This window comes from Symphalangus syndactylus, chromosome 7 (assembly GCF_028878055.3).
Source record: "Symphalangus syndactylus isolate Jambi chromosome 7, NHGRI_mSymSyn1-v2.1_pri, whole genome shotgun sequence".
NCBI classification, from domain to species: Eukaryota; Metazoa; Chordata; class Mammalia; order Primates; family Hylobatidae; genus Symphalangus; species Symphalangus syndactylus.
The window spans coordinates 139385151-139397643 of NC_072429.2; the positions used below are offsets into that span (position 1 = coordinate 139385151).

Below are 12493 nucleotides of genomic sequence, written 5' to 3' on the forward strand. Positions count from 1 at the left end.
CTGCGTCACAGCACACTCCCGTTCCTCCTGCAGAGTTGTGGGCACAGATTTCAAAAGGCAAAAAAGACCTGGCATTTGAAGGTGGATCTGCAACCTCACAGCCGAGAAGTGGATAACTGAAAAATGTCACTGATGCCCATGTGGCAAAGGAGGAAGGCATGAGTCAAGGGGTCAGAGCGGGGTTCCTGACCCATGCTGCCCGTGAGCTTCAACCCCTCACCCCTTCTCTGTAAAGCAGGGGCAGGCCACCCCCTGCCGACCTCGCAGGTGGCCACCAAGCTGTGCACACCATACAGCAACACCTTATCAGGGATGACTCCCACGGTGCCTGCTGGCTGGACAGCAGTGTGCGCTATTCAAGAGGCACAGGAGGCGCAGCAGAAGGCAACGAGGTGAGGTAGAAAGGCCCTGGGCCTCAGAGACAGACCTGGTGCTTATATCAGCTCTGCTGCTCGGTGGCTGCCAGGGTCTCTAAACCTTGCTGCCTCAGCCCCACATCAGCCAGCACAGCAACCCCGTGTAGATCACAGGGCTGCCATGAGGATTAAACACAGAGCAGGTCTACAGTATGCCTTTCCCTTTCCTTAAGCCAAATATGCACATTTGGGTGAAGCAATGAAAATTCCTTCCTTCCAGACCCTGCAAAGCACCATAGGCAGGTGTGACTGAGGCTATTCTATGCTTCCAACTCTGAGGGCTGGACTTAGACTACTGTGTCTCAATTCTGTGATCATTTCTCCTCATACTTACCAACAACCAGAAAGACACCGTGTGACCTTACATAAATTTCAGAAACATACTGAGCACCTACTTTGCAGCAGGCACCATGGTGGCATGCACCTTACATCACTGAATCCTCACCTGTGGCTCATCAGCCAGTCCTACACAGGAGGAGGGAGAGCCCTGTCCAAGCCAGGAGGCCAGTGACTGACACAGTGACACATCACTTTCCCTGGCAAATGGGGACGCCCTCTTGGCAAACAGCTGCTGCCTAGGCTTGCATCTCATCCAGCTCTGCAGAACAGCCACCATGGCAAGACAGAGCAGCGAGCAGAGAGTGGAAGCAAGTGGCAGGGAGGAGCTCATCTGCAATTCTGATTTGAAATAAAGTTTTTGACTTAATAACAGGCAAGATGGGAAGCTGACCTTTTCCTGCTCTATCCAACACTCCTTGTACACAGAGAGAATAGACACACTTTTCATTTGCATAAGGTAGCTGTTTAGGAGCTCCCGGGTGGTATTTCTGGCATCCTGATACCCATGCTTGGCTGCTCTGTAAGTGAGGAATTCGACACTGTTTCTCAGGAGAGAAACAGGAGCCACATACGCAGGGTGCACAGCCTGGCAATCAGGAGACGTGGGCTCAACTTCTAGCTCAGCTAGGACCTAGCCCTTACCTCTCCAGATTCACCCTCTCATCTGTGAACCAAAGGGATGAGACTGAATAAAAGGGTTCAAACTGTGCTCTAGCACAGTGCTGTCCAACAGAAATAAACGCAAGCCACATAAGTACATTTCAGTTTCTAGTTGCCAAATTTTTAAAAGTAAAAATGAAACAGTTGATACTGATTTTTAAAACACAGTTTATTTAACCTAAGATATGTAAAATACTATCATTTCAACATGCAATCTATATAAAACATATTAGCAAGAAAGTTGGCCAGGCATGGAGGCTCACACTTGTAATCCCAGCACTTTGCGAGGCCAAGGCAGGCGGATCACTTGAAGCCAGGAGTTCAAGACCAGCCTGGCCAACGTGGCAAGATCCTATCTCTATTAAAGATACAAAACTTAGCCAGGCATGGTGGCATGTGCCTGTAGTCCCAGCTACTTGGGAGGCTGAGGCATGCGAATCACTTGAACCCGGGAGGTGCAGGTTGCACTGAGCCAAGACCGTGCCACTGCACTCCAGCCTGAGAGACAGAGTAAGACTCTGTCTCAAAAAAAAAAAAAAAATTAGCAAGAAAGTTTATTTTTTCAGAAGTCTCAAAATCTGGCATGGGTTTTATTCACAGCCCATCTCAACTCAAACTAGCCTCGTGTCTAGTGCCCAAAAGCCACAACTGGCTGTGGCTTCTGTATAGGACGGAGCTCCAGGAGTCCCACGAGGGGAGCCCCACTAAAAAAAGGGGAGTGTATAAGACAACTCTAAAAGACTCTCCCAACCAAAGGCTGTCTCTGTCTTTAAAAGTCACTGGTTTTCATTTGGTTGGTTTTTTAGCAGCACTCAAACAGATTCTGACAGAAAGTCATTAGTTTTAAAAACCAATGGACAACACCTTTCTACTCCTTGCTGCAATAAAATTCTACCCTGTGCTTTCCTTTTCTGATATAGGGAAGCCAAGGGGCCTGGGTCTCTAGGTAAACTTACCTGCTGTCTGTGTCCAGTCCTACAAAGTCCTTTTTTTCAAATGGGACACAGAGAAGGGGGATCTTATCCCCGGACTTGTCTGTGGCTCTGTCCAGACGCTTGGACTCCAGCACGATGAACAGTGACTCGATGAAGTCCTCGATTCTCTTCTCCACCGTCTGGCAGTCCTCATAGTTGGGGTAGAAGGCCACGTCAGTGCGTGGCTGCTCCACGATCTCCCCCTGCAGCCCGAAGACAAAGAGCCGGGAGTCATACAGCGTGGAGCCGTAGATCTCCTTCTGCACGTGGAACTTCTCGAAGGTCTGTGGCCAGTCCTTGGCCGAGAAGCAGTCTGTGATGGTGATGAGGCCCACGACTTTGCGGTGGGTCTGGAAGTCGCCCCACTCATTGTTCTCGGGTGGGTAGTGGTGCCTGTAGCGGATATAGAGGACTCGCTGGGAGTCCCGCACGCTGATCTGACTCACAGAGCAAATCCTCTTATAGATCCTGAAGAAGTTCTCTTCGGAGACGATGCCCACAGGCTGGACCACCACGAGCAGCGTCTGGTGGTCCTCAGCACGCTGCATGTAGTCAGGGACGCTCATTTTGAAGTCCCTGTTCAGAGACAAGAAATGAGGCTGTGAGACGCAGAGACCTGAGTGCTGAGAGCCCACTCTCGGAGGCAGTGACTGTTACCTTCACTACCCGGAGGCAGGGGAAGCCCCAAGGAAAGCCGTGGCATCAACAGGTCTTAGGGCTCTACACGTGGCTGTCACAGCTCTGATCATAATGCTGCAACTGTTGACCTTCAGTCCCTTGGCCTCAGAATGGAGCTTCCGCAGAAATGGGGCTGTTTCTTGTCTTTCTATTCCCACCACTTAACCAGGAGTAGTAAGAGTCAGTGCTCAAAAATGTCTGTTGAGTGAATGAATAAACACGTGTGTAATTGCTCCCCCATCCCCTCAACAGGATATTAAGAAAAATCCACCATGCAATCAGATCTGGATTTGAATTCTGGGCTCCCTGGAACTCCTCAGCTATAAAATAGTGGTGATAATAGAACTTGTCTTGGCAGGGCACGGTGGCTCATACCTGTAATCCTAATACTTTGGAAGGCCGAGGCTGGCAGATCACTTGAGGTCAGGAATTCGAGACCAGCCTGGCCAACATGGTGAAACCCCACCTGTACTAAAAATACAAAAATTAGCCCGGCGTGGTGGCACGTGCCTGTAACCCCAGCTACCTGGGAGGCTGAGGCAGGAAAATCGCTGGAACCTGGGAGGTGGAAGCTGCAGTGAGCCAAGAGTACGCCACTGCACTCCAGCCTGGGTGACAGAGTGAGACTCCGTCTCAAAAAAAAAAAAAAGAGGCCAGGCGCGGTGGCTCACGCCTGTGATCCCAGCACTTTGGGAGGCCGAGGTGGGCGGATCACAAGGTCAGAAGATCAAGACCATCCTGGCTAACACGGTGAAACCCCGTCTCTGCTAAAAATACAAAAAATTAGCCCGGCATGGTGGCAGGCGCCTGTAGTCCCAGCTACTTGGGAGGCTGAGGCAGGAAAATGGCGTGAACCCGGGAGGCGGAGGTTGCAGTGAGCCGAGATCACGCCACTGCACTCCAGCCTGGGTAACAGAGCCAGACTCCATCTCAAGAAAAAAAAAAAAAAAAAGAATTAAAAGAAAAAGAACTTGCCTTATAAAACTGTATTTAGATCGAGGAGGTTTCGAATGTAAAGGGCCTAGCACTGTGCCTAACATAAAAGGAGAGATTACATAAATACACCACCATTCCTTTATAAACGGGAGAGCTGCCATAACCTCTCTGAGCCAATTTTGTCAGACATAAAAAGAAAACGTTATTACCTGATTCCCCAGAGCTGGGGAAAAATTAAATTAGATGACCCACATGAAAGAATCTGGCTCAGAGGAGATCCTCAATATATGCTTGTTGAAGGGATTAGTGAACAAACAAACAAATGAACAATCCAAATAATGCTGCCCCCAGCCCACAGACGGTCATGACGGAAGTCCCACTGCCTGGAAGTCAGGGCCAATATTCAACTCCCAGCTCTACACACACGACCTGGGTGACCTGGAGCAAGCCTGTGCGCATCCCTGAACCCCAGTTTCATCGTGAATAAAAATGAGGATAGTAACACATACCTCAAGGTGTCAGCAAGTCAACATTCTGGTTGTGATAACGTACCGTGGTTTTGTAAGATGGCACCACGGAGGGAAACTGGGCAAAAGGTATATAGGATCCCTCAGTATTATTTCTGACAAATGCACATGGAGCTACAACTACTATAGTCTCAAATAAAAAGTCTAATTTTTTTAAAGGTTAGGGAGATTAAACGAGCTCTCTGTATCAAATAAGAAAAAGATGCCTTGATACACACCTCCACTGTCCCCATCAGCGGGCTTACATTTCCTCAGGGGATTTGGCCACGGTCCCCGTGGCCAGAGGCAGCTGTACCATGAGCTAATGGGGTTCAGCTTCAGGCCCCTTCCATGGCCCTCTATCTAATTTTGCATTTTTAATTTTGTTTTCTTTTTCTTAAATAGGAAGCCCAAAACTGCATAACCTTCAGGTCACCAAAGCCTGACTGCAGAGATCACGGCAGTAAAACCCTCCCAGGTGAGACACTAAGATTAAAGTGACATAGCTACAAGACCTCTGTGAAATTCTAATGGCAAGCCTCTCACCTGCCCGGAGAGGAGGACGACTGCGTGTCACGGGCTATCCCATTCTGAATAGGCAGAGCCCACAATGGACCATACATCGCAACCCCACCTCTACAGACTTCAAAAATACAAACGGATAGAGGAGTATGGACAAAGTTAAATTTAAAAAAAAGGAAACCCTAGCCTCCCAACATGTCTTGCTTCTGCCCAGGATCTAAACGGTTCACAAGTATGTTACATGTGTGTGACTCAGCCCAAGTCCCCGACTCCAGTGTATATGCTCTCAAGGACGACGCCCCACTCTCTCCTGCCCTTTCCCCACAACGATTCCCTAAAGAGTCTTTTCTGCACAGAAAAACCACCTTGGAAAGAACCAAAATCACATCATCTTCAACGAAGAGGCATAACACCCCTCGGAGGACATATCAAAATACTGAGCGGGGGAGACTGGAGAGCTCATGTTTCTCAAAAGTAGGCTCGGGTTTAACAGAAGTTGAGACACACTGAAGCCCTCATTCTACAGAGCAGGAGAGTGCGGCCCACAGCAGATGAAGGGCCTTATTTTAAAAGTATCATCTCGGCCAGACACAGTGGCTCACACCTGTAATCCCAGCACTTTGGGAGGCAGAGGCGGGAGGATCACTTGAGGTCAGGAGTTAGAGACCAGCCTGGTCAACATGACAAAACCCCGTCTCTACTAAAAATACAAAAATTAGCCAGGAGTGGTGGCACACACCTGTAGTCCCAGCTACTCCAGAGGCTGAGGCGGGAGAATTGCTTGAACTCAGGAGGTGGGGGAGGCAGTGAGCCAAGATCACAACATTGCACTCCAGCCTGGGTAACACAGCGAGACTCCATCTCAAACAATAAATAAATAAAAATAATTTAAAAATAAAAAGTATCATCTCATCTAAAAAGCAGCATAATCAGCCGGGTGTGGTGGCTCACACCTGTAATCCCTGCACTTTGGGAGGCGGAGGCAGGCAGATCACTTGAGGTCAGGAGTTGGAGACCAGCCTGACCAACATGGAGAAACCCAGTCTCTAATGAAAATACAAAAAAATCAGCCAGGCGTGGTGGCGCATGCCTGTAATCCCAGCTACTCAGGAGGCTGAGGCAGGAGAATCGCTTGAACCCAGGAGGTGGGGGTTGCAGTGAGCTGAGATCGCGCCACTGCACTCCAGCCTGGGCGATAAGAGTGAGACTCCCTTTCAAAAAAAAACCTGACCTGACACCTGTGATCTCAGCACTTTGGGAGGCCAAATCGAGTGGATCGCCTGAGGTCACAAGTTCGAAACCAGCCTGGCCAACATGGCAAAACCCTTTCTCGGCCGGGTGCGGTGGCTCATGCCTGTAATCCCAGCACTTTGGGAGACTGAGGCCGGCGGATCACGAGGTCAGGAGATCGAGACCATCCTGGCTAACACGGTGAAACCCCATCTCTACTAAAAACACAAAAAATTAGCCGGGCGTGGTGGCGGGTGCCTGTAGTCCCAGCTACTTGGGAGGCTGAGGCAGGAGAATGGCATGAACCCAGGAGGCAGAGCTTGCAGTGAGCCGAGATCGTGCCACTGCACTCCAGCCTGAACAGAGCAAGACTCCATCTAAAAAAAAAAAAAAAAAAAAACCCGTTCTCTACTAAAAATACAAAAATTAGCCAGGCTTGGTGACATGCACCTATAATTCCAGCTACTTGGGAAGCTGAGGCACGGGAATCGCTTGAACCCAGGGAGGAGGAGGTTATAGTGAACTGAGATCACACCACTGCACTCCAGCCTAGGTGATAGAGTAAGACTCTTAAAAAAAAAAAAGACGCCTGCTCCTGAGCCAGTTCTGGTATCTGAGACTAAGCTAATACAGGTATTAAAACAGCAAAAGTATGTATCTTCAACTTGGTAGTTCCTCCATAGAGCTACCATAAAACCAGCAATCCAAGAGATCTGAAAACATGTGTCCACACCAGAAACTTGTACAGGAATGTACATAGCAGTATTATTCGTCTTTGAGACGGAGTTTTGCTCTGTCACCCAGGCTGGAGAGCAGTGGCAGGATTTCAGCTCACCTCAACCTCTGCCTCCCAGGTTCAAGCGATTCTTATGCCTCAGCCTCCCGGGTAGCTGGGACTATAGGCGTGAGCCACCATGCTAGGCTAATTTTTGTATTTTTAGTGGAGATAGGGTTTCACCATGTTGTCCAGGCTGGTCTGGAACTCATGACCTCAGGTGATCCACCCACCTCAGCCTCCCAAAGTGCTGGGATTACAGGCACAACATTATTCTTGTTTTTTGTTTGTTTGTTTGTTGTTTTGAGATGGAGTCTCACTCTGTCGCCAGGCTGGAAAGCAGTGGCACAATCTCGGCTCACTGCAAACTCCGCCTCCCAGGTTCAAGGGATTCTACTGCCTCAGCCTCCCGAGTAGCTGGGACTACAGGCGCCCACCACCATGCCCGGCTAATTTTTGTATTTTTAGTAGAGAGGGAGTTTCACCATGTTGGCCGGGATGGTCTCGATCTCTTGACCTCGTGATCTGCCCGCCTCAGCCTCCCAAAGTGCTGGGATTACAGGCTGAGCCACCATGCCTGGCCAGGCACAGCATTATTCTTAATAGCTAAAGAGTGAAAACAACACAAATGTCCATCAACTGCCTGATACACAAAATGCTAAATCTATACAATGGAATATTATTCAGCCACAGAAAGGAACAAAGTGCTGATGTAAGCCACAACATGAATAACTTTAGAGCACTGTGCTGAGTGAAAGAAGCTAAATACAAAAGGCCACATGTTGTATGATTCCATTAATAGGAAATGCCCTGAATATGCAAATCTATATATATCGAAAGTAAATTGGTGGCCGCCAGGGGCTGTGGGAGGGTGGAATGAGGAGTGACTGCTAATGGGTATGGAGTTTCTTTCTGGGGTGATGAAAATGTTCTGCAATGACAATGGTTACACAAGTGTGAATATACTAAAAATCACTGAATTGGCCGGGCATGGTGGCTCACGCCTGTAACCCCAGCACTTTGGGAGGCCAAGGCGGGTAGATCACGAGGTCAGGAGTTCGAGAGCAGCCTGGCCAACATAGTGAAACCCTGTCTCTACTAAAAATACAAAAAAAGTTTAGCCGGGCACGGTGGCAGGCACCTGTAACCCAGCTACTCAGGAGGCTGAGGCAGGAGAATCGCTTGAACCCAGGAGGCAGAGGGTGCAGTGAGCCAAGATCGTGCCATTGCACTCCAGCCCAGGCGACAGTGCGAGACTCCGTCTCAAAAAAAAAAAAAAAAAAAATCACTGAATTGTACACTCTAAAGCAGTGGATTTTATGGCAGGTAATCGAGGCTCAATGAAGCTGTTATTTTTGACACACTAGATTTCTGAAACATTTATTGTTTACATGTTTCCGGACAAGTATTTTTCCCTCTACACTACTAGTCTTCCACTCAATTAAAAAAAAGAACAAACACACACAACAAAACCTAGCCAGATCTTTAAGACGGCAATGTTCCTGGGCCTCCAATATCATTCACCTGGTGCTTTGTTTCATGTTAACAAATAAAGATGTCATAGGTAGCTATGACTACCTTAGAAACACGGGACAGTCACCAGTTTAAACTGGGGCCGTGGGGGATGGAAGGGAAGTCACTCCTCCATACGTTTCAACTGGGCCTTGCTTCCAGCGTTTTAATTCCTCTCTCTATAAAAACATTTGAAGACAGACAACGCATCCTAACACGGGAAAACTTCCGGTTAACATTCACGTTGGGAAGGTCCGTAGGGGTGGAGGGGCTTGGGGTGGGCTGACAGGGAGAAGACCACAGCCCAGCAGGCTGACTTCCTCTCCCCAGGATTCCCTGGGATAAGTTAGAGTTGACAGCGCGCTTATCCCAGAGAGCATCGCCTGATGCTGCCCAGCTAGATCGGAGGCACTCTGAATCCAGGAGACAGGAGAGAAAGGGCTAGGGGAGAAGCCCGGGATCTCAGGGCGGGGAAACCGCCGGGGGCGTGGGCTGTGCTGGTCCCCAGGCCCCAGCCGCGGGTCCCAGACCCCGCGGGCTCCAGGGGGCGTAGCCAGGCCCAAGGGCGGGGGGCTCCAGCGCCGCGGACGGCCAGGGAGGGGAAGCCAGGCGGAGACAGCTCGGAGGCGCAGAGGGGAAGGGGACCCCGCCGCGGGCTCGGGAGAGGAGAGCCGGCCCGGGCAGCAGGTGTGGGCCGGGTCCCGGACAGGTGTCCGCCGAGACTTCAGCGGGTGTGGACACGGCCTTGGACAGGTGTAAACAGAGCGCCAACAGGAGCGAGGGCGCCTCGAGCAGGTGCAAGCTGAACCCCGGCGGGCCAGCGGACCCGGACAGGTGTGGCGGGCTCCGCCCGGACAGGTGAGGGCCGGGCGAGCCCCTCCGCGGGACGCGCCGACTCCACGGCCAGCCGCGCAGCCCTCCCCGCAGCCGGCCTGAATTGCCTGACCGGCAGCCCCCCCGCTTTGCACTTACACAGCCGGTGGCCCCGGGCCCGGAGCGGGAGCCCACGACCTGGCGGGCGGCGGGGCCGAGCAGCCTCTGCGGCCACTTCCCCGGCTCTGGGCTGGCGCTTCCGACTGGCGGCCGAGCCGGCGCTGCTCCTGCGCGTGCGCGGAGGCCAGGCCCGGGCCCCCGATCCGTCCCGAGTTTTGCAAGAGACGCGAGGGAAGCAAGGGGGTAGGAGCGAGGTAGAAAGGAGGAAGGAGGAGCGAGGGAGAGAAGAGGGGACAGGGAGGGAGGGGACATGGGGAGGGAGGAGGGAGAGAAAAAGGTGGGGTGAAAGAAGGAGGTAGGAGGGGCGAGGGGACAGGGAGGGAGGGGGCGGGGGAGGGAGGAGGAGAGAGGGAGGAGGAGGGGTGAAAGGAGGAGGGAGGGGCAGCGAGAGAGAGAAGCGGGGACAGGGAGAGGGTGGAGGAGGGAGAGAAAAAGGAGGGGTGACAGGAGGGAGGAGGAGCGAGGGAGAGAAGCGGAGACTGGGAGGGACGGGACAGGGGGAGGGAGGAGGAGGGAGAGAAAAAGGAGGGGAGAAAGAAGGAGGGAGAAGGAGGAGGAGGCGGGAAGGAGGGAGATGGAGGGAGGAGGGAGGGAGGGACCTGGGCAAGAGAGCGGAGACTGGGAGGAAAGCTTCTGCACCTGGGGCGGCGCAGCTAGAAGGAGGCCCAGTTCTGTCCCCGCCGCTTACCAGTCCTTCAGAGCGCGCAGCTCAAATTTCACTTCCTCTGTGAAGCTCAGGGGTGGAGGACCCGCGGAAGCCCACTGTGGATCCCTCCGGCACCCCCCGTGACCCCCAGGGTCGTGCCCCCCTGTTCATGTTGGGTGACCGTGGCGCGCGCGGCCTGGGAGCCCCTCCAGGATCGCAGGGCCCGGGAGGCACGTGAGGTGCGAGCCCCAGCCTGGGCCGGCTTCCCCCTGTGTGGCGCGCGGTCTAGATCCCCAGCTGGCACCATGGCACGCCCGACTTTGAGGGCCCCAACAATCCATCCACATAAAAGGTTCCAAAGAGGCGACAGGGGCTAGGACAGCTGTCGTTAGTTCAGTGCCAAAGCACCAAGCTTGCTAAGTGCGGGCAGAAGCCATTTAAGGATTTAAACCCCTCTGGGTTCAAAAATAAAATAAAATAAAATAACGCTGGAGATGGGGGAGGCTTACAGACTTAAGATGCCCAGCACATGAATTAACAGTGGCATCCGCAGGAAAAATCGAAAACATAGAGCCGCTCTCCGTTATGTATGTTTAATGTTCTGTTTGAATCTTTTAACATGTACATGTATTTCTTTTTCAATTAAAAAATCCTGGCCAGGCGCAGTGGCTCACACCTGTAATCCCAACACTTTGGGAGACTGAGGCGGGTGGATCACTTGAGGTTAGGAGTTCAAGACCAGCCTGGCCAACATGGTGAAACCCATGTCGCAAAAAGTACTAAAAATACAAAATTAGCCAGATGTGGTGGCGCACGCCTGTAATCCCAGCTACTCAGCAGGCTGAGGCAGGAGAATCGCTTGAACCTGGGAGACAGAGGTTGCAGTGAGCCGAGATCACGCCATTGCACTCCAGCCTGGGCAACGAGAGCAAAATTCTATCTCAAAAAAAAAAAAAAAAAACACTAAAAAGGGCTGGGTGTGGTGGCTCACACCTGTAATCTCAGCACTTTGGAGGCCGAGGCGGGTGGATCACCTGAGGTCAGGATTTCAAGATCATCCTGGGCAACATGGTGAAACTCCAGTCTCCACTAAAAATACAAAAATTAGTTGAGCGTGGTGGTACATGCCTGTAATCCCAACTACTAGGCAGTCTGAGGCAGGAGAATCGCTTGAACCCGGGAGGCGGGGGCTGCAGTAAACCGAGATCACACCACTGCACTCCAGCCTGGGTGACAGAGAGAACCCATCTCAAAAAAAAAAAAAAAAAATCCTAAAATGGAAAAGTAAAGAGGACAGGAGTGGTTCCGTCAGCACATACAGCAGCAAGGGAGAAATGGTCTGAGCCAGCACTTCCTTTCAGCCAGCAGGCACTTACCCACTCTGGGCTATGTGACCAGCGCTGTTTTATTATCACATGTGTTATAAAATAAGATACTATCCCTCATCCCTGCTCAGGGCTAGTGGAAAACCAATTGAGTTTCTATTGAATTATTTTCTACAGAGTCAGAATGAGTTATAAATAAAACACATCTACAGGGCAAAACAAATAGAGCTGATTTCCAGCATGCCAGAAAGCCAGGAAGTTTTCAACAGAGGTGCCCAGGGGCTGAGGAAGAGTGTCTCCCTGACAACACACAAGCTGCCCAGCGTGGCTGCCCCATGGTGTTACGACTGCATGGAGGCCGTGCGATGGCTCACAGCTGTAATCCTAGCACTTTGGGAGGCCGAAGCAGACAGATCGCTTGAGCCCAGGAGTTTAAGACGAGCCTGGGCAACACAGGGAAACTCTGTCTGTTGGAAAAAATACCAAAATTAGCTGGGCAGGCATATTTCTCTTGGAAAAAATACCAAAATTAGAATGGCACAAACTGGTAGTCACAGCTACTCAGGAGACTGAGGCAAGAGGATCGCTTGAGTCCAGCCAGGTTGAGGCTGCAGTAAGCCATAATCACTCTAGCCTGGGAGAAACAGCAAGACCCTGTCTCCAAAAAAAAGTGTTTTGTTTTGTTTTTTTAATGAATAAATAAACAAAAGAGTGTATGGGTTAACAGAGAATACAGAAAAGATACATTTAAAAGGCCACCGCTAATGGAGGTCTGAGTGCAGAAACTAGGCTCCAAGCTTACCTCATAAGATCCAGGCAAGGGAGCTATTTTTAATGCTGAAGTCCAGAAAGGATACCCTACTTGGCTGGGGTCACGCAAGTGGCTGGTGCTATTTAGGGATTCAAATCCAGGGCTGTCAGACCCCACGGACTGTAATTTTTGCATAGGTCTTTTCTTATTCTGTCTGTAAGTGGATAAGG

At 51.1% G+C, this 12493-nt stretch overlaps 1 protein-coding gene across 9 annotated transcripts in view; it reads right to left on the minus strand.

Annotated features, from left to right (window-relative positions):
- The window catches only part of TRAPPC9 (trafficking protein particle complex subunit 9), a 729895-nt gene extending 719946 nt beyond the window's left edge, over window positions 1-9949 (minus strand). For 3 of the 9 annotated variants that reach the window (XM_063643573.1, XM_063643572.1, XM_055287358.2), the window contains exons 1-2: window positions 9521-9788; window positions 2372-2965 (exon numbers count right to left, since the gene is read on the minus strand). In XM_063643573.1, coding sequence (XP_063499643.1) covers window positions 2372-2955 — 584 coding nt within the window. In that variant the 5' untranslated portion in view covers window positions 2956-2965; window positions 9521-9788. Of the gene's footprint in view, window positions 1-2371; window positions 2966-9520 lie in introns of all 9 variants that reach the window. The other 6 variants (XM_063643571.1, XM_055287357.2, XM_055287359.2 and 3 more) reach the window with 3 other exon arrangements.
- Between the last annotated feature and the right edge of the window lie 2544 nt (window positions 9950-12493).